This window comes from Cryptococcus neoformans, chromosome 1 (assembly GCF_000091045.1).
Source record: "Cryptococcus neoformans var. neoformans JEC21 chromosome 1, complete sequence".
NCBI lineage: Eukaryota > Fungi > Basidiomycota > Tremellomycetes > Tremellales > Cryptococcaceae > Cryptococcus > Cryptococcus deneoformans.
In genome coordinates this window covers 2,223,201-2,240,795 of record NC_006670.1, presented here as the reverse complement: position 1 = coordinate 2,240,795, position 17,595 = coordinate 2,223,201, and the positions used below count along the sequence as shown (strand labels likewise).

Below are 17,595 nucleotides of genomic sequence, written 5' to 3'. Positions count from 1 at the left end.
AGAAGGGGACGCGAATTGGCTTGGACGCGTCAATCAGTTTTTGATCCCATTAATAGACTTATACCATTAACGGGATTAAAAGCAGATATTAGAAGTTAATCAGGAACGATTAGAATCGGCTTATCGCGTCAATGAGCCGAGATAGCCGGGTGAGCATGGGCTGAGACTGTCATATGGTTTACTAATCTTTCGTTGACTTTTACTTTATTTCAGTACCAAAATCCAGGATGGCACTCAGCAACGCCCCAAAAGTCCTCTTCCTGGACACCATCAAGCTCGCAAAGTCACAGTTATCATCGTTCAGCAAGATCGCCAACGTCATCGTACGTCCTATGTTCCTTGACCTTGAGCTGGCTCTCCTGATGAAATCCAGCCAAACACCAGCAAAACGCGAGAAGAGTTCCTTCATGATCTCGGTACAAAATACAAGGATGTCACTGGCATTTACAGGCACTTTAAAGCTTCTGAGTCTATCAAAGTGAGTACTTTGTCCGTCATAATATGTGGCCGTCGTTTCTGACACGAGGCGACAGATAACCGGTCGATTTGATGAGGAGCTCGTCTCTAAACTTCCTTCAAATCTTAAATTCATTGCCCATAACGGTGCTGGTTAGTGAGTAGTTTAAACTTCTTTAAACAAGGACTTTAGCTGACACCTTGCAGCGATCAAAGTACGTTACTATTCACCCATTTAACTCATACTAACAGAAACCAGTCGACATCCCTCCCTGTACCGCCCGCAACATCCAAGTCTCCAACGTTCCCTCCGCCGTCGACAATGCCACAGCAGACACCGCCATGTTCCTCCTCCTCGGTGCCATCCGCAACTTCTCCAGCGCCCTTTTACATGCCCGTCAAGGTACATTCAACTCTCAACTCCCTCTCTCCCACGATCCCCAAGGAAAAGTACTTGGTATCCTCGGTATGGGCGGCATCGGTTCAGCTTTGGCTAGAAGGGCAAAGCCTTTCGGCTTAAAGGTGCAATACCATAACCGAAGGCGACTGACAGAAGAAAAAGAGAAGGAAACAGGGGCGACGTATGTTGAGAACATGGACCAGCTCCTCGCGACTTCCGATATTGTCTCGCTCAACCTTCCTCTCACCGCCGCTACCAAACATCTCATCTCTGACGACACATTCTCTAAAATGAAACCCACATCTATCCTTATCAATACCGCTCGAGGTCCTATAGTCGATGAAGCCGCCCTTGTACGGGCCCTCGAATCAGGCAAGATTGCAGGCTGTGGTCTGGACGTGTACGAGAACGAACCGCAGATCACAAAGGAGCTGTTGGATCACCCTAATGCACTTTGTTTGCCGCATGTTGGAACGGTGACGGTGGAGACACAAACGGAGATGGAAGCAGTTTGTTTGAGGAATCTGGAACATGGTTTAAAGACAGGCAAACTGGCGTTTACGGTGCCAGAGCAGGCACATATGTTGTAAGGGATAGATCCTCTTTTTGAATGATCATATGCGTTGGACATTATATGGGGAGATATACATTATGGATACAGATCTGCGCTCCATGCGCTGACTTTCGGATTCGTAGCACTGATCACTACTGTTAGCGCCCCTTACCCCACTCAGACATTCGGTACCAACCGTTCAATTGCTTGATTCGGCCCTAGTGCTCTAGGCCCGATATCCTCAGAGTCGCGGAACTGCCATGTCCCTCTCGGTGCTGACCACTCTGTAGACTCGTTGGGACCTCAGAATGAAAGGATATGGATGGCAGTAGGCTAACAAGGTACAATCAATTAACTCTCAACGTCATCCAACACCCGCCTTCTTCAGATAACTCACAGTGAAACTGCTCAACAACACATTATTCCCATCAAACCTCACTTCAGGCATCATTTGCATGTCCATATCGATCTCTAGAATTGCCGCATTCTGATCGTTCGGGAACGATGTGCGTTCATGCATTAATGTTTCCTTCAAAAACATGGCAAGTTCCTCGGAATGATGTGACTGATGTAATCGAAGACCGATCCGTTCGCCCAAATCAGTAGACTAATGCTGGAGGATAAGATGATTTTGATCTACCTGCTCCACCTCCCCATTACTATTTGACGCTCCCTTCTTCTTTTTCTTCTTCTTTCTGCTCTTCTTTTGCCCCGCCTCTTCCGCCTCTTCTTCTAATCCCTTCAGCGGATAAACAATCGTCCGTTTATTATAATCATTCACACTCAATACGAACTGAATTCTCTTCAACCCATTTGTATCAAGCACTTCAACCTCATCCTCCGCCAAAGTTGCCACCAATCTCACTTCTCTTGCTCCATACACCGAACTAAACGCTGGTGCGCATTCCATCCGGATATGGGCCGTATCAGGGTATTGCTCAAAATTACACCGGTGAACGTTATTATCAGGATCATTGAACACTTCATCCAAGCTTGTTTCGTGCAGCCCACCACGGACTTTCGAGTTGGCCCACATCTTCTTTAACTGTGCATTCCTTCCTCCGGTGATCGCAGAAGGTTTCTGCAAACTTCTCTTCGTCTCCCCATTCTTTACCCAATTTCCATCCTTATCCATTCGATTTTCATACTCGAATTTCATCAGAGCACCGGCTGCCAGGCGGGCTTGGTTCACCATGGGAAGGAACTTGGCTTCTTCGAGGTTGATGCTTACTGGTAAAGCACGTGGGATTTTTTGACTTGACATATGTCCTGCCATACGGGTAAGCGCAAAAGCGGTGGAAAAACTAATGATGGTCGAAAGGTTCGTCACGCTCGTTCGGCCGGAGAGTCTCCAAGTGAGGACGCCATTTGTCTGGCGATTATGAATATCCTCGTCGTACTTGCAGTCCAGGAGGCCAGGCTGAAAGAAGACGTCGAGGGTAAAAGGGATGAGATCATGGAAGGGGAGTTCAAAAACACCGATAGGGAGACACTGAGGAAGATCGGAGAGTGTCCATGAACACGAGATGGAGGGATAAGGTGCGGCAAAGGAATTTTGATCTGGTGGATCAGGGGTATGCGGGGGATAGCCGCATTCAGAAGTGTTGAGGGTGACGAAGAATCTACCAGGCACGAAAGACTACATACGATCTTGCTTGTACATGGTACATTCATACACTTTCCAAGAGATTATAGAACAGCCACTCAAGTAATTCGAGATTTGATACTGCTACATATGTTGATTTACTTGGCTATACACAGTTGACTCCTGACTGGGACATTCTGGTCTGAGGGTTCGGGGAAGCCTTCCAAGTTGACGCCCTTTTCGAACAATACACAATGAGTTGATCCACCAAAGTGGAACATTCTGTCCGGATTTATCAGCTGAGTTATTTGCCTTCAGAAAGTTAAGTCACTCACCCGATCTCATCACCTTTCTGTACCTGTTGCCCCTCCTTCACAGTAATCTCACAGGTCGACACTTCTGTCATCCCAATACCCAAGAAAGCTACCAACCCAAGCTTGGGGTTATCAATAAAGATGATAGCCCTCGTAGCTGTGGCAGACAAGTACTCCTGACTGGTTGTCTCTCCGTGAGGGTCGGCATTCTGGTTGACGTTAAATTCTACGAAAGGAGGTTCGCTAAAGTATGTGCCCTGCACAACATAGGCTTTCTTGATAGTCCCAGAAACGGGAGAGTGCCATCTGTGGTACGACAAGGCGCTCAAGAAACCTTGGTAAATGGTGCCACCAACAAACCGCTCAGCATAGTCATCAAACGCGAGGATGTCGAGCACAGAGTATGGTTGACCCTTGACCCAGAACTGGTCTCGAGCATGGATGTCACGGCCGACCTTGTAGACTTTTGACTCGCAGGCATTCGCAACGACACTGTCATCATGGGGAGACGCTACCGGTCGAATTTGTTCTCGGAAGCGACGAGTGAAAAAGTCATCCCAGGACCTGAAGCCGAAGTGCTTGGCTGAGCGGTCGCATTCATAGAATTGGTCGAAAGTGTAAGAAGTCTTGCCGACATTGGCAACCTTTTCGAGAGAAGGCAAGCCAACAGGGCCGAGCCACCCCGTCTCATCGTTGGAGAGAGCGTCGGAAGATTCGGGTGATGACAGAAATTCACCCCATACGTTGAGGACCTTCTTCAACTAGTCCAAAAGCCTAAATCAGCACTTACATACCTTCAGAAAAATTAACCGGTGACAACTCACATGTTCATTCACTGTAGGGTCCTGGAACACACAAAACCCAGCATTCGTACCCATTGGCCAGTCCAACAGCGCATTCACAGGTACACCTACCAGTCCTACATTTTCAGCTGCCTGGGTCCATCGAGGAGCTGTATTGATAACGTGGTTGAGAAGCTGGAGGAGGTGTTTAAAGTTGCGCACTTGATTACTCTTGCCCGACGGGTCTTTGAGGTATTTTTTGTTATGGGGAATCTACACAATTATCAACACCGTGTACTCTAAATGCACAGTACTGACCTGTTGGAACATTAAATCAAAAAGCATTGATAGCCGAGTACTTTTCTCCACTGCATCTTGAAACTCCTTGAGTACGGGGTGTAGAGGCTTTGGGTGTTGATCTACATATTCAACAGTATCATTGAGGAACTTGTGGTAATGTCTCCTATCGTGGGAGCTCCAATCGGTCAACTAAAGCGGGGTGATTAATCTGGTCAATAACAGTACGAGTTCAGCCGTACCAAAAAAGGGGGATGAAGGTAACGTACTCGGTGAATGCGATGTTCGTCGGGTACTGGTTCAGAGTTTGCCATGATATGTTGCTATCGTATACGGAGATGAGATTATAAGCTGGAGCTTTGTACTGAATATGCTTTTCAGCTCCGCTAAAAGCTTTGAGATTATATATACATAGTTATTATTATGACGTTTCGAACCTCCACTTGCATGAGTGTTAGGACGGACGACGTCTCGACGTCATCGAAAACTAGAAAACTCACCTAAAAATAGCGGCGTCGTTAATAACACGAATTACTTCGAGACATAAATGAGATAATTCTTGTATATGATGGGGAAGTTATTTGTATGCTTAATTATTCAGACAACGTCTTTGTAACTACAGGTCATGCAAACTGCATTTGTCAGAGTTAAAAATAGTGTTGTAATTAGAAGTAATTATTGAAGTTAAACGCAGAAGCTAAGGGAGATGTTAGCCACCGGATATGCACTACTGGAATATGTCATGAGCTATATAGTTTGTGAGGGGGGAAACGGTGGATCTTTGCCGAAAGTAAAGCGGAGGCCAATTCAGTCGATGAGCCACACGCACAACAGTGCCATCCGTTATTAGATGACATCAAGAGTCGAGATTCCTCTAGAAATTGTGGTTGGCTGGCAGGCGCGCGGAACCTTTTGGTTTCCCAACAACGTTAATCTGGCCAAACAAAACCATCCAGTCTCTCATCTTCATTGCTTTTTCTTTCCTGCTTCGAAATAGGTCAACAAATTTATGCAAAATGTCACGAAGGAGTAGGATCAGCCCTCTAAGGCCTCTCTTCATTGACGATGCCTACTCGGACATCCTCATCGAGATCCTCGACAATTTGCCTGTGCTCCATGTCTTCCGTATGATCAGAATGAGTGATTTCAATTTCCCGGTGAGATAAGCACTTACTGTGATGTAAAATAGCTTAACAGGCATATCCATGATGTCTACATGTCAACTCCTCGACTCCAACTGGAATTTCGACGCAAACATTACTCCGTGCCTTTAACAGCGCCCTTTTTACATCCTTCCCACAAGCTCAGTGTTCAAGAGAAAATTGCTGCACTAGAGGATAGAGAGAAACGATTAAATGCTATACAGCCGAAAAGTTTGGATACGATTGTCAATCCTGGTTGTGAATTTTATCGCTTCCAAGACGGTCATATCCTCTACCTGGTCGATAATCCTGATCAGCCTGATATGAACCGAAACTCTAAGAGAGAAAATGGTGAAGTCGATGAGGATGACGAAGATGACTGGGAAGATGAGGATGAAGATGATCTCGAAAGTGAATACTCAAGTGGAAGCACATCTACTTGGGAGGAAACAATAGAGACCTTGACCTCGGGCGTGGGAGGTCTCCACGTTCAAAAGCAGCTGACCAGGAAGAATGGTTGGGAAGTGTATTGGGTAAAGGGAACTGCGTCTAATGAAGAGGCGAAAGCGAGGGGAGGAATCCAGAGACACGGTCATTGGTCGTGGAAGTTTGACATGGGCAAGAACTTCGACCGGATTGATATGTGTGTGAAAGACAACGTGTTGATCTCGGTGTATGTGCTGCATTCAATTCATGGATGGAGAGAGCTGACTAATTATGTAGGGAAGAAGGTCTTTATTACACAAAAGGGACTGAAAAATCAACCGCTTCAACTTATGACGGATTTTTGTACCTAGCCCAACTCTTTGCATATCCTTGGGTTCTAGAGGTCTTTTGGTTGCAGTTGTGCACAGGGAAATGTTATCAGTCAAATGAAACAGGTACACGTTGAAACATGCATACGACAAATCATTGATCCAGGAGACGGTGGAAAGCTCGAAGTTGCTCGCTTGAGTCCGATACAGAGGTGATGGCTTGCAAAACTGATACATGGATTGTTGCCATGAATACTGCGATTATCAATCCGAGTGCTCCATTCCTGAGAGATTAGAATCTACGTTGTCTCAGATTACTCGTCGAAATCACAGCAGTCATGTATCCTCAATGGTCTTCTGTCCATGTCTCCATGTTGCGTTTGCGGCGCCAGCGACCAAGATTTAGAGATGGCTTTGCTAAATGACTCTCGCTCGAAAGTAAATTGATTTCCCCTTTGCCTAGATGGCACAGTTGATCCTCGGGTATTTCATACATACAGCGCCAGAACCATTCGTCATTATTTCTGTCTCTTTGTTGTGTTTCATGGACAGGAGACCTTTATGGTCGAATACTAAACGTCTCTAGCTCACGATAGATCTGGGGCTACGATGATATCAAGTCTGGAAGGGTTAACTTCATTGAGTCGTTTTCATCTAGCCTTCTGTTCATTGTTCGTCGCGCGTCGAGAGGCAGACGGCGAAGTGATGTATTGCGGGATTGATAAGAATTGCGGCGAGGATTTAGCTATAAACGAATGCGTGAGAAGAAGCAAAAAGCTCAAGGTGTGACCTTTGCAGACCTACAGTCCTAGGTCAGCCTCCTGCTGCCCAAATTGCATGTATGAGATACCCGCACGGGCTTGGGGCGACAATGTACTGGAAGAGATGGGATGTTGTCGAAGATATTGACAAGGATTTCATCGTAGGCTCTTTCGAAGAAAAATGGTATCAGTGTTTTAGACAGGTTCTAGATAGATGCCTTGGGCACGAAAACAGAAATCATAAATAAACATTAACCTCGTCGTTTCTGTATCATCAACGAAAGTCAAGTATATTACTTGCATTAATTAATTATTCGCATTTTGTTACGCGTTCGCCCGGAAAATACCCACCGTAATTACTCATCGGGCGAATCCAACGGAAAGCAAGAAAGAAGACCGAAGAATAAGGGGAAAGCGGGGAAGCAACGGGAAGACGATCGTACTAGTACGAACATGACGAGTGACTGACGAGCCAACCATGGGAACGAACCTGGGTTTTTATCCATTCCTTACACTCTCATATCATCGCATCCACTGCCACCCTGGATTTCACCAGAAACCACGGAAACATTCAACATCATGAAGCTGGCCGTTTTCAGTGCCAAATCCTACGACAAGAACTTTCTTGACTCTGCTCGAGAAAAACATTACGCATCTCTTTGCGAAATCACCTACCACACTTTCCCACTGTGCTTAGAAACTGTTCCTCTAGCACAAGGAAGCGATGCGGTTTGCGTCTTCGTCAACGACGACCTCAGTGCCGAAGTACTACGCTCCCTTCATGCCGTCGGTACCCGCGCGATCCTCCTCCGCTGCGCTGGCTACAACAATGTCGACCTCTTAGTAGCTGAAGAACTCGGTTTCTTCGTCGCCAATGTGCAATCTTACTCACCAGAAGCTGTTGCTGAGTTTGCTGTAGCGTTAATCCAAACTTTGAACCGTAAAACGCATCGGGCCTACAACCGTGTACGAGAAGGAAACTTCAATCTCGAAGGTTTCTTAGGCCATACGCTATATGGGAAGACGGTGGGAATAATAGGTGTGGGAAGGATTGGCATGGCGCTGGCTCGTATCATGAAAGGATTCGGGTGTCGACTACTTGCCTTTGACCCTTTCGGTAGTGAAGAATTCAACAAGCTCGGTGACTTTGTCGACCTCGAAACTCTCTTGGGGCAGAGCGATATCGTCAGTCTGCACTGTCCTTTGACTGAAGGGACGAGGCATATCATGAATGACCAAACCCTTTCTCGAATGAAGAAAGGGGTCCTGCTCGTCAACACTTCCCGAGGGGGATTGATCAACACCAGAGCGGCCATCCGTGCTCTCAAAACGGGCCAGCTTGGCGGTTTGGCCCTAGATGTGTACGAAGAAGAAGGATCACTGTTTTACAACGATCATTCGGCCGAAATCATCCAAGATGATACCTTGATGAGGTTGATGACGTTTCATAATGTCCTGGTCTGTGGCCATCAAGCGTTCTTCACCAAGGAGGCATTGGACGAGATTGCTCGGATGACATTGAGTAATTTGAAGGACTTCGTGGAGAAAAAAGAGTGCAAGAATTCGTTGGTTCGAGAAGGCCATCTGTATGTCGCGAAAGGCAAGGAACCAGTGAGAAACTTATAAAGGTGTGTAATCTTTATTGATGGTAAGATTTTGCTGATGTTATCACACCCGACTTCGCAAACGTTTGAAGACGGAAACTGTCGGAAGGTCCAGCTCTTGTATATAATATTGAATGAACGCCTGATATATATGCCCTTGTAATTAGTCGAGAAAATGTCTTATGAAGGATTGACAGTTGCAGTGGCATGGCTAGCCTCCAAGCAGTAGATTTTGTGGGTCAAGCCAGATCGGTATAATAGTGATTGCTTCGTGGGGACAATACATCACGCTTCAATGTTATCGTGCATTATTTTCGAGAGATGTTGCTACATGACTGTATGTGGATAGAGGTCTATATGTGAGAGGGTACCGTGTCATGTGGCTTCGTTCTTCCATCTGCTCTCGTAACGTACTTTTTTTTCAAAGGTTCCCTCTCGAAGTGTATCTAAAACACTAAACGCTACTAAACCCCCAAAGTCGAACAATAGATCAATAAACCAACAGACACCACGCATCCGAGAGACGACCAAACATCCGACGATTCGACTTATCCGCCATTCGACCGACCCTTGAACGCGAGACCCCCAGTGCACACCTGCAGTCGAATGACTTCTATTATAGCAGTGCTGTGCTACAGAAAAAAATACATCCATGCGTCACAAGATGATAAAACAACCAAAGAAAACAAATGAAGGAGACCCTATGTGCGCTTATGCAAGACCAGCCTCGACCATCTCCTTGAACCTCTGGACAACAGGAACCATACCGCCTTCGTCGACGACGAAACCAAGAGAGCAGGGGTAGGTGTTGTCGAATCGGGCTGGCCATGAGCCGACAATTCGTCGGTTGATAGGGTCATCCTGAAAAAATGACGGGAGGAAGTCAGCCATCAAGGATGCAAGTTTGATGAGAAATGCGGGATAATGACCTACCTTGAACTTGATGAGCTTGAGAGCTTCGGGACCGGCAACCTTTTCGAGAGCCTCAAGCTCCTCCCTCACGGTGACAGTGAAACCGGGGAGGTAGGCACTAAGGTATTATCAGCTACGAATTTTTATGCCCTTACGAAAAAAACGACTTACACTCTTGTGTGTGGCAAGAACTTTTCCGCGGGAACATGCTTGGCAATGACAAAGTTCTTGATAGTAGTCTCGGGAGAAGCAACCCAAGCAGCTAATTCGAGCTCCTTGCTCTCCAAAGAGTCACCGACAGGGCAGATAGCCTCAACACCGTGAAGAGGCTCTCGGATGATACCAGAGATGAACGCCGAGGTAGCAGCAGAGGGGACACCGGGTCGAACGACGATAGTAGGCAATCGGAGGATTCGGCCATCAACAAAACCTCGTCGAGTGTACTCGTTGACAAGAAGCTCCGAAGAAAGCTTGCCCATACCATAAGCGCCTTCGGGGGTAGCGATGGTGTGGATGTCGACAACATGGGGGAGGGGACCACCGTAAACGGCAAGGGAAGAGGTGAAGATGAACTTGATGGGTTCGCCAGAAACGGGTCGGGATTTTCGGGCGCTCTCGAGCATCATTCGGATGGAGTCGATGTTGACCTGTATCCATCAGCCCAGTACTCTCCAAAACGATCAAACGGTTGGCTCACCTTGAGACCTAAGTCGAAGTTGTCCTCGGAACCTCGGCTCATGATACCATGGAAGCAGTAAACAGTGTCGGGAACGCCGAACTCTGTGTTGAACAAGGCCTCAATCTCCTTCTCGCTTGTAAGATCGGCCTTGCGGGTGATGGCATGTTGAGCGCCCTTGGGAGCCTTGGGTTCGACAATGTCAGCGAGGATGAGATGGACATTGGGGGTCCTGGGGTCGGAGAGGAGCTCGCCAGCAAGCTAAAGATGGATTTATCAGCTGTGACTGGATGTAAAGAAAGACGAGGGTCACTCACGATACCGCCGAGCCATCCAGCGGCACCAGTGATAAGAACAACGTTGCTCTCGCCAGAAACAGATCCGTTAACAGCGGTCATTATGTGTATTATTTCAAGGTTTGTGATCAGGCAAGGTTAAGGCTACAGTAGCAGATGAGATAGTTGTTTATAAATGGAAGAGATTCTCTTCGGCACGGGCTGCTTATATATATGGACTACGACTTTATTGACCCCCCGGTCCTGCCCAGATTAGGCATCATCCCACCGGGCCCAACAAAGACCCTCCCGAACATCAGTCAGTCCTTCGGCATTTAAAGAAGCGAAACGCCAACGAAAACAGCACAAGACGACCGGAGGGAAATATAGGTCCGGCCTCGGGATAATAATTTTTAGCTGACGTGTGATATCCGCGGCGGGCACCTTAATAATAATTATAATTACTTCGTCGGTCGCCTCGGCGGTTCGTCGTCGGACGATTTCATTCTATATCTTTGTATGTATGTTGATAAAGTGTACATCTGTAGAGATTTTTGCATTTTAATCTGATTCAATATTTATGGATTCCTTCATTGATACCTTTTCATAAATATTGCCTTTCTGTTCCCCTAAAAAGTCAAGCATGAGTCCAGATAGCTGAAGAAATGAATGAATGACAAAGGAAAAATAATTGTACAAATACATTCAGTGCAGTACCGTCGTATCGATAGCAGATTATCAGCAGCAGCACTTACTAGAAATAAAGATCTTATACATTTCAAGTACGTGTTACAACTCAAGTAAAGGATAATTATGAATATGATATGACAGTGCTCACGCCTTCCTTAAAAAGACCCTCTTTCCTTTCCTGTTCATGTTCCCGATCTAGAAAAAACGACTATTGCATAGTCTCGAAACTGTTACTCGCAGATGGCAAAAACTTGTCAAAGTATGTCGACCAGCTATCCCAATCGAACGTGCTCAGTGGGAGACTATCCAAGAAACTTGGGTCGAGGACACTCGTCGTGTCTCCGGCTGCATGGGCCACCTGTTTCTCGCGCTAGTCAGCATCCTCTCTTATACCTTATTCAAAAGATCAGAGGGGAAGCGGGAACGGGGGACTAACCTGATATCCAAAGTCCATTGCCTGACCCAGCTCGCCCGGGCCAAGCTCCGGATTGACATTCTGATTGTTCTGCAGGACACCTTCATCCACACCGATTATATGTCCCAGATCATCCGTATGAGCCTGTATGAACGGCTGCTGGACAGATTGGGCTTGGGTTCGAGTACCCATGTTTTGAGCGCCTTGCGGTAGTGATGGGGACTCAAATGGTTGAACATTTGTTGACTGAGAAGGTTCCCTTTCATTGGGAGTAAGCCCCTGTTGAGATCGGGGAGTAAGCTCCGAAGCTAGCATGATATCGCCGTTCCCCAATCCGGACGTTGCCTTTTCCTTCTCGCTATCTGCAACATAGAAACCTCCGCCAGGCCTTGATGGGTCTTTGACGAATATGAGCCTGGCTGGTTCTTTGCGGAGCCGGACGCCGGCGGTGGGGTTACCAGAGGGTCGAGGTTTGTCTTTGCCAGCGGGGTTAGTTTTAAGTGCAGCTTCGTATAGAAGAGTCATGGTTTCGCAAGTCTTTCGGCGGATACTCATTTGATCTAACACGAAAGTGAGCATATATCGTTCTCATCCGAAGCTCAAAATCCAAAATGGACATACCTGGCTGAGCAATCCTTTCCCACCTCACCGCCGTTCCCTTCACCTTCTTCAAAGTTTCTAACGCCTCCAGATCCCCTCTCCTCGCCCACGTATGATACTGAATAAGCGCACAACTCGTCGCGGCGTAAGGATAGATGAATACAGTGTCCAACATAGAATCGTTCGCGTCCAGCCATTCGAGCGCTTGGCGGGACCAAATGACGAGTTGGGTCCATTTGCTTATATCTAGGGTGAAAGTGAGGTGGGGAGGGCATTGGTAGTCGAGACGCATAAAAACCCGCCAGAAGAGGAATTGGACAGCGGCAAAGGCCATGAAGAGTAATCCTAATAGCGTTGTCAGCATTTCACTGACCAATCTTAGATCAACGAGAACTCACCCTCAACTGATGAACTTGAATTGCCCTTGAATTTCAATGGTTCTGGGATATTCTCAAACCACTGATCCAAATCCGATACCAGCTGCCCCAAAATTATATCTGTCGTGTTCTTTAACCCCGTCGGACTATACACCGTCTTCAATACCCGTCCCATCAAGATCGACAACTTAAGATGCTCCGTGAGACCCATATAGCTAATCTCTATAGGCCATTTGGAAGGTTCAACATCGGGAATAATCTCATATGATGCGGGAAGAAGGACATCACAGTCAAGAATATCGACAGTCAAAGGGATACCGAGTGCAGCACCGTACCATCTATCCATGATGACGCATGCTGACCAGATTCGACGTCGGAGTTCGATAAACATGAGATCTTGTGTAGATTCTGTACGGTGGGAAAGTTCTCGATGGAGACCAAGGTCTTGAGCCTATCTCTCGGATAAGCTAGGTATTCAAAAAATCCATGTAACAAATCGACTTACCATTTTGATAGCAGCACCAGTTCTTATCAACGATGCACTGGCAGTCGGTGCCGAGGGTTGAGCATGTAAATCACCGACCTGAGCCAACAGCAACAATGCCTGGACGTTCTCAATCCGTGCATCGCTCAAGATATCATTCGATCGCAAAATCCCATTGATCACACCCCTAACCCCAGTAAAGAGCTCTTTCGGAAATTGCCGTCTCGTAGCGCCCAATCCACAGATCGAGTAAAGCATTAGCGGGCTCGGATTTGACTTTGAGGCAAATTCGGCTCGGGAGATGATAGGTAATATCGGTGCCACTTCGTCGAAGTACGTATTGACCAAAAGTGACATGGTTTGCGCCGAGAGAACAGGTTTGTTAAGTCTGTTGTGGGCCTTTGTAGGGTCTTGCGGGTCGGCATCGGCGTAGCCTGTAGCTGTGGGAGGAGCGTTGACGCGGATAAAGCCATTACCGTCTTCTAAGACTTCCCAAGAATTGTGATGCCGTAGATCGTAGGCTTCCGACTGAATGGCGGGGACACTGGTATGAAGTAGAAAGGATATAGATGTGGGGCCTATGGAAAATGATGAGCCTCCGAGGCAACCATCAACAAAACAAACTCTCACCTTCTATTCTGCCAGTACCTGGACCGTCCCTTTCTCTTTCCCCAGTCATATTCTCATAATTGGGACTATGACTAGCAGATATACGCTTTTGAACCATTGCTGGTGAATGACGAAAATCAGGATTTATATCTGCTTTAGTTTCAGTACAACCTTTGCAAACTGACAAAACCGCCATATTTACCTGGCTGAATAGTCTTCTTCTTGAAACGGGTTTCTGTTATGGGAAGGAAGAATGTACACTCTAGACCGTTGGCCCTGCAGTGCGCACATACAGTCTGGCCGAACTTGTTCCCTGTTGATTGATCCGTCTGAATATCACACCTGATTTTCCTTGAACGCTGCAGAGTCCATCAGTACGTAAGTCCTGCCCCTAAAAATTCATGCTTACACAGGCATCGCAGGCTCTTCCAGTCTTGGGCCTTGTCTTTTTCTTCTCGTCTCCATCAGCGTCACTGCCCTTCTTCTTTCTTTTCTTGGTAGGCTTCTCCGGTTGCGACGATTCTTCTGGGCTGCTTTTCGTTTTTAAAGGGCCCGCCTGATCAGAAGTGGAATTGCTGCTCCTGTTCACCCCAGGGGAAGCGAGTGCCATAGAGGAAGGTGACAGCGTATATGAAGGGCTCACTCCTGGAGGAATACTGGATGGGACAGTTTGAGATGCTGATTGGAGATGAGATGAGTTGGGTGGTGAAGGCAAAGGCTGTAATGAGGCCTGTTGGAGAGGGAAGTCGGAAGTTGGCATACCGGACGGTTGCCCGCTTAGTACTGACGGGAATCGTAATCCTGCAGGTTGGGACTGGCCAGAAGACCCTGCTTGTTGTCCTGTTGACACATTTTGATTGAACATTTTGTCTCAAAACACGGAAGATAGTAAATTCCTGCCACCGGTGACTAATAATAGATCTCGCGTTCTAATGATATGATTAGTAATGTGGTGGGGTGTGGCAAAGAGAGATGTCGGGGCGAGGTACCAAACGTGCAATGTTCACTCTCTATTCGGAAGAGGCCAGGGACGACGGGCTTTCGAGGGCGAGCAGATGAGAAGATACTTGAGAGTGATTGCGCTGAGTGTTGCACTCGGCAGGGTAGTTTTCGGCGAAAAGCGAAGAGGAACGGGACGCTTGGGAACAATTAAGTTGCGTGGGTTGGTCTTCTATTGACGGTTGTTATAGCAGCCAACGGGGCTGTTGCTCTTGCTTGCTATGTACGTGTTGAGGACTAGGCAAGCATGTGGTTGTTTACTTGCAATCTGCGATTAATTATGCATACATGGAATATAAAATGTGGAGGCTAATAGTCATCTTGTCAGGGACGTATGGAGTAACGAGAGATCCCCACCGAGGTGCTTCATTCGTGTCCTTTTGTTCTTTTATTCTATTTTCGCGCCCGCTCCTTTGCATGGATCCATGAGCGAATTATACGATAAGGAGAGCCTATTACCTCTTATGCATAGCTAGGAGCTCATCCTGAGCGTCTTCCTACATTAGCCGCTTGCAGCTTCTTGTTTCTTGCAGAGACAGCACAGCTAGTCCGGGTACAAATTACCAAGATGGGCAAAATGGATGGCCAAAAAAGCACTTCCGGCCACAGCCTATCGCGCCTTCTTGATTTGCTTCCAAAGATAAGGCGCGCCTGCTTGAATGGAGGCAAAAAGGCAAGCGGGAGAGTGACACCCAGAGGGTTAACGGTTTAGGCGCGCGCCGTATTTGGCATATGCGCTCGTCGCCGTTGTTGCTTACGTGCTGCCGCTCTACCCACGCCCGCTGGGCTATCCGCCAGCCGTCATTCTATCGAACCTTTGCCCTTCCTTCCTTCTTCTTCTTCTTGTAACACCTTCCCTTCACGCATCTCTAGTACGAGTCTACTCACTACTTCTCCTTTCCGAAACAAAGTCGATATCTGCAACAATGGCCGAGAAGAAGCAGACCGTTATCCTCACCACTTCTGACGATGAGCAATTCACCGTTGAGAAGATTGTCGCTGAACGATCCGCCATGATTAAATCTATGATGGAGGGTGAGTAGTTTGTTTTGGCCCTAGGTGTCTATTTGAGGCTTGAGGGGAAAAAGGAAATGTGGTGATAGAGCGGTGAAATATGGTGTCACGTCAAGCACCCAGGAAGTGGGATCGAAGAGCAAAACGACCATCTCCACGTCATCCCTCGGTATCAACCACTCATCTTTACTACACCCTATCTCTCCACCCTCAAGCCCCAACAGACCGTATTGTAACCGCTTGATGTGATCTGCGATTTGCGAGTCGCATTACGTCTCGGCACGAATTTTCACACCAGACGTGTCCTGTCAACAGTTTGACGCTGACAAATTCTTTTTCCTCAACCCAATAGACCTTGGTGACCAGGAGGGTCAGCCCATTCCGCTCCCCAACGTCTCTTCTTCCGTCCTTACCAAGATCCTGGAGTACTGCGACCACCACAAGAACGACCCTCTCCCCACCGGTGACGCCAACGACGCTGATGACTCTAGAAGAAAGACTTCTGAGATTGGTGACTGGGATGCTCGATGGATGTGAGTTATACCTGCCTCCTTTTGTTTGGAGTTACAATGGAATGATTGCTAATGGGTCCGTAATTAGCCAAGTTGACCAAGAGATGCTCTTTGAGATCATCCTTGCTGCCAACTACCTCGACATCAAGCCTCTCCTGTATGTCTCAATCGGATTATCGATCGTTCTTAGTCTGTTGGCTGACGAGTGTGTAGCGATGTTGGCTGCAAGACCGTTGCCAACATGATCAAGGGTAAGACTCCTGAAGAGATCCGAAAGCTCTTCAACATCACCAACGAGTAAGTCATATGCCTACCATCAAGAATTCTCCAGCGTGCTGATTCAACTTCAGCTTCACTCCTGAGGAGGAAGAGCAGATACGAAAGGAGAACGAATGGGCTGAGGAGTAAGTCTGTTTCATATTATACCTAGATGTCATCGTTTGTTGACAAACACTTTCGTTGCAGCCGTTAAACAACTTCATGTATGGGGTGTACTTTATATTTTTCGCATGTTGTTCATATGAATCGCCTGGTTTTGCGTTCTGAGCAATCTATCGTTTTTCTGTAAATAGCTAAAGTAAAAAAAATATTAGTAGGAGCGCACAATGGAAGACGAATAGTCGATTCAGTGATAAAGTTTGCTGCAAGATTGGAAGAGAATGTGAAGTGTGGTGGTGTCCAGCGTGAGCACGGTGGCGGCGAGTATTGACAAACCGACTGCTGCATCAAAGTTTTCACAAAGTTGCAAGTTGCACAACAGAGTACGTTAGTTTATACAAGCACAAGTACTTAATTACTGCACGGTTTAGACTTTGCGGATTCCAAATTAAAGATATGGATAGGATCAGATTACCAGAGGTTACGGGCCTTACAGGTTAGTAGCAGGTTAGAGGTCGGAAAGGCCATAAACCGTAGGTTATATAGATTATAAAGGCAGCAAATATTGTAGTAAAGATCTACAGGTACGACGACGCAGGGTTTCAAGCTGAAGCCAAGAATGAAGAAAAGAACGGAAAAAGAAGAAGCCACCACCAGAAGCCCGCCTGACTACTCGAGGAGTGTGGCGGCATGAAGTTTTCACGAACTCATTCGAGTTCATACAGGAGTACCAAGTGGCCAAGCATCCATGTTCTCCAGTTATATGGGCGAGAAGAGCATCCGCTTTATGATTCGCCTGATTGTGCAGGCCATGTATAGGGGTCGATGACAGCATGGCTTATTTATGGATGTTGATGTAGTCCGATGTGCAAACAACGAAGGTGGGCGCTGAAATTAAAACCCGACGACAAGTTCGGATATATGGCCGACATGCGAGCCGGTTACCGCGGGTTTCCGCTATGCACGCTGGCAGGTTCATCATCTGCAATACTCTGTTTTTGTATT

The 17,595-nt window shown here is 47.0% G+C and overlaps 7 protein-coding genes across 7 annotated transcripts; 4 read left to right on the top strand and 3 right to left on the bottom strand.

Moving 5' to 3' along the window:
• The first annotated feature begins 192 nt into the window (after positions 1-192).
• On the top strand, positions 193-1,930 carry CNA08130 (2-hydroxyacid dehydrogenase, putative). Its single transcript, XM_567192.2, has 5 exons — positions 193-323; positions 374-478; positions 534-613; positions 664-671; positions 716-1,930. Exons 1-5 carry the CDS (start codon positions 228-230, stop codon positions 1,444-1,446), a joined length of 1,020 nt encoding a protein of 339 aa, XP_567192.1. The 5' UTR covers positions 193-227; the 3' UTR covers positions 1,447-1,930.
• A 1,158-nt stretch (positions 1,931-3,088) lies between these two features.
• CNA08120 (Phosphatidylserine decarboxylase, putative) lies at positions 3,089-4,786 on the bottom strand. Its single transcript, XM_567191.2, has 5 exons — positions 4,657-4,786; positions 4,409-4,579; positions 4,133-4,363; positions 3,330-4,069; positions 3,089-3,276 (listed from the first exon to the last, which is right to left on the bottom strand). The coding sequence occupies exons 1-5, from the start codon at positions 4,699-4,701 to the stop codon at positions 3,153-3,155; spliced, it is 1,311 nt and encodes a 436-aa protein (XP_567191.1). The 5' UTR covers positions 4,702-4,786; the 3' UTR covers positions 3,089-3,152.
• A 544-nt stretch (positions 4,787-5,330) lies between these two features.
• Positions 5,331-6,450, top strand: CNA08115 (hypothetical protein). Its single transcript, XM_024656120.1, has 3 exons — positions 5,331-5,512; positions 5,577-6,202; positions 6,253-6,450. Exons 1-3 carry the CDS (start codon positions 5,453-5,455, stop codon positions 6,419-6,421), a joined length of 855 nt encoding a protein of 284 aa, XP_024514192.1. The 5' UTR covers positions 5,331-5,452; the 3' UTR covers positions 6,422-6,450.
• Positions 6,451-7,507: 1,057 nt separating this feature from the next.
• On the top strand, positions 7,508-9,028 carry CNA08110 (D-hydroxyacid dehydrogenase, putative). Its single transcript, XM_567190.2, has 2 exons — positions 7,508-8,673; positions 8,742-9,028. Exon 1 carries the CDS (start codon positions 7,625-7,627, stop codon positions 8,669-8,671), a length of 1,047 nt encoding a protein of 348 aa, XP_567190.1. The 5' UTR covers positions 7,508-7,624; the 3' UTR covers positions 8,672-8,673; positions 8,742-9,028.
• Positions 9,029-9,046: 18 nt separating this feature from the next.
• Positions 9,047-10,852, bottom strand: CNA08100 (conserved hypothetical protein). The gene is made up of 5 exons (XM_567189.2): positions 10,555-10,852; positions 10,259-10,498; positions 9,733-10,208; positions 9,583-9,679; positions 9,047-9,510 (listed from the first exon to the last, which is right to left on the bottom strand). The coding sequence occupies exons 1-5, from the start codon at positions 10,633-10,635 to the stop codon at positions 9,361-9,363; spliced, it is 1,044 nt and encodes a 347-aa protein (XP_567189.1). The 5' UTR covers positions 10,636-10,852; the 3' UTR covers positions 9,047-9,360.
• Positions 10,853-11,288: 436 nt separating this feature from the next.
• CNA08090 (expressed protein) lies at positions 11,289-15,758 on the bottom strand. The gene is made up of 8 exons (XM_567188.2): positions 14,097-15,758; positions 13,890-14,046; positions 13,709-13,837; positions 13,100-13,656; positions 12,616-13,045; positions 12,239-12,562; positions 11,639-12,177; positions 11,289-11,560 (listed from the first exon to the last, which is right to left on the bottom strand). The coding sequence occupies exons 1-8, from the start codon at positions 14,550-14,552 to the stop codon at positions 11,411-11,413; spliced, it is 2,742 nt and encodes a 913-aa protein (XP_567188.1). The 5' UTR covers positions 14,553-15,758; the 3' UTR covers positions 11,289-11,410.
• Positions 15,487-16,865, top strand: CNA08080 (ubiquitin-protein ligase, putative). The gene is made up of 6 exons (XM_567187.2): positions 15,487-15,721; positions 16,053-16,233; positions 16,301-16,369; positions 16,426-16,509; positions 16,563-16,616; positions 16,678-16,865. The coding sequence occupies exons 1-6, from the start codon at positions 15,613-15,615 to the stop codon at positions 16,682-16,684; spliced, it is 504 nt and encodes a 167-aa protein (XP_567187.1). The 5' UTR covers positions 15,487-15,612; the 3' UTR covers positions 16,685-16,865.
• The last annotated feature ends 730 nt before the right edge of the window (positions 16,866-17,595 follow it).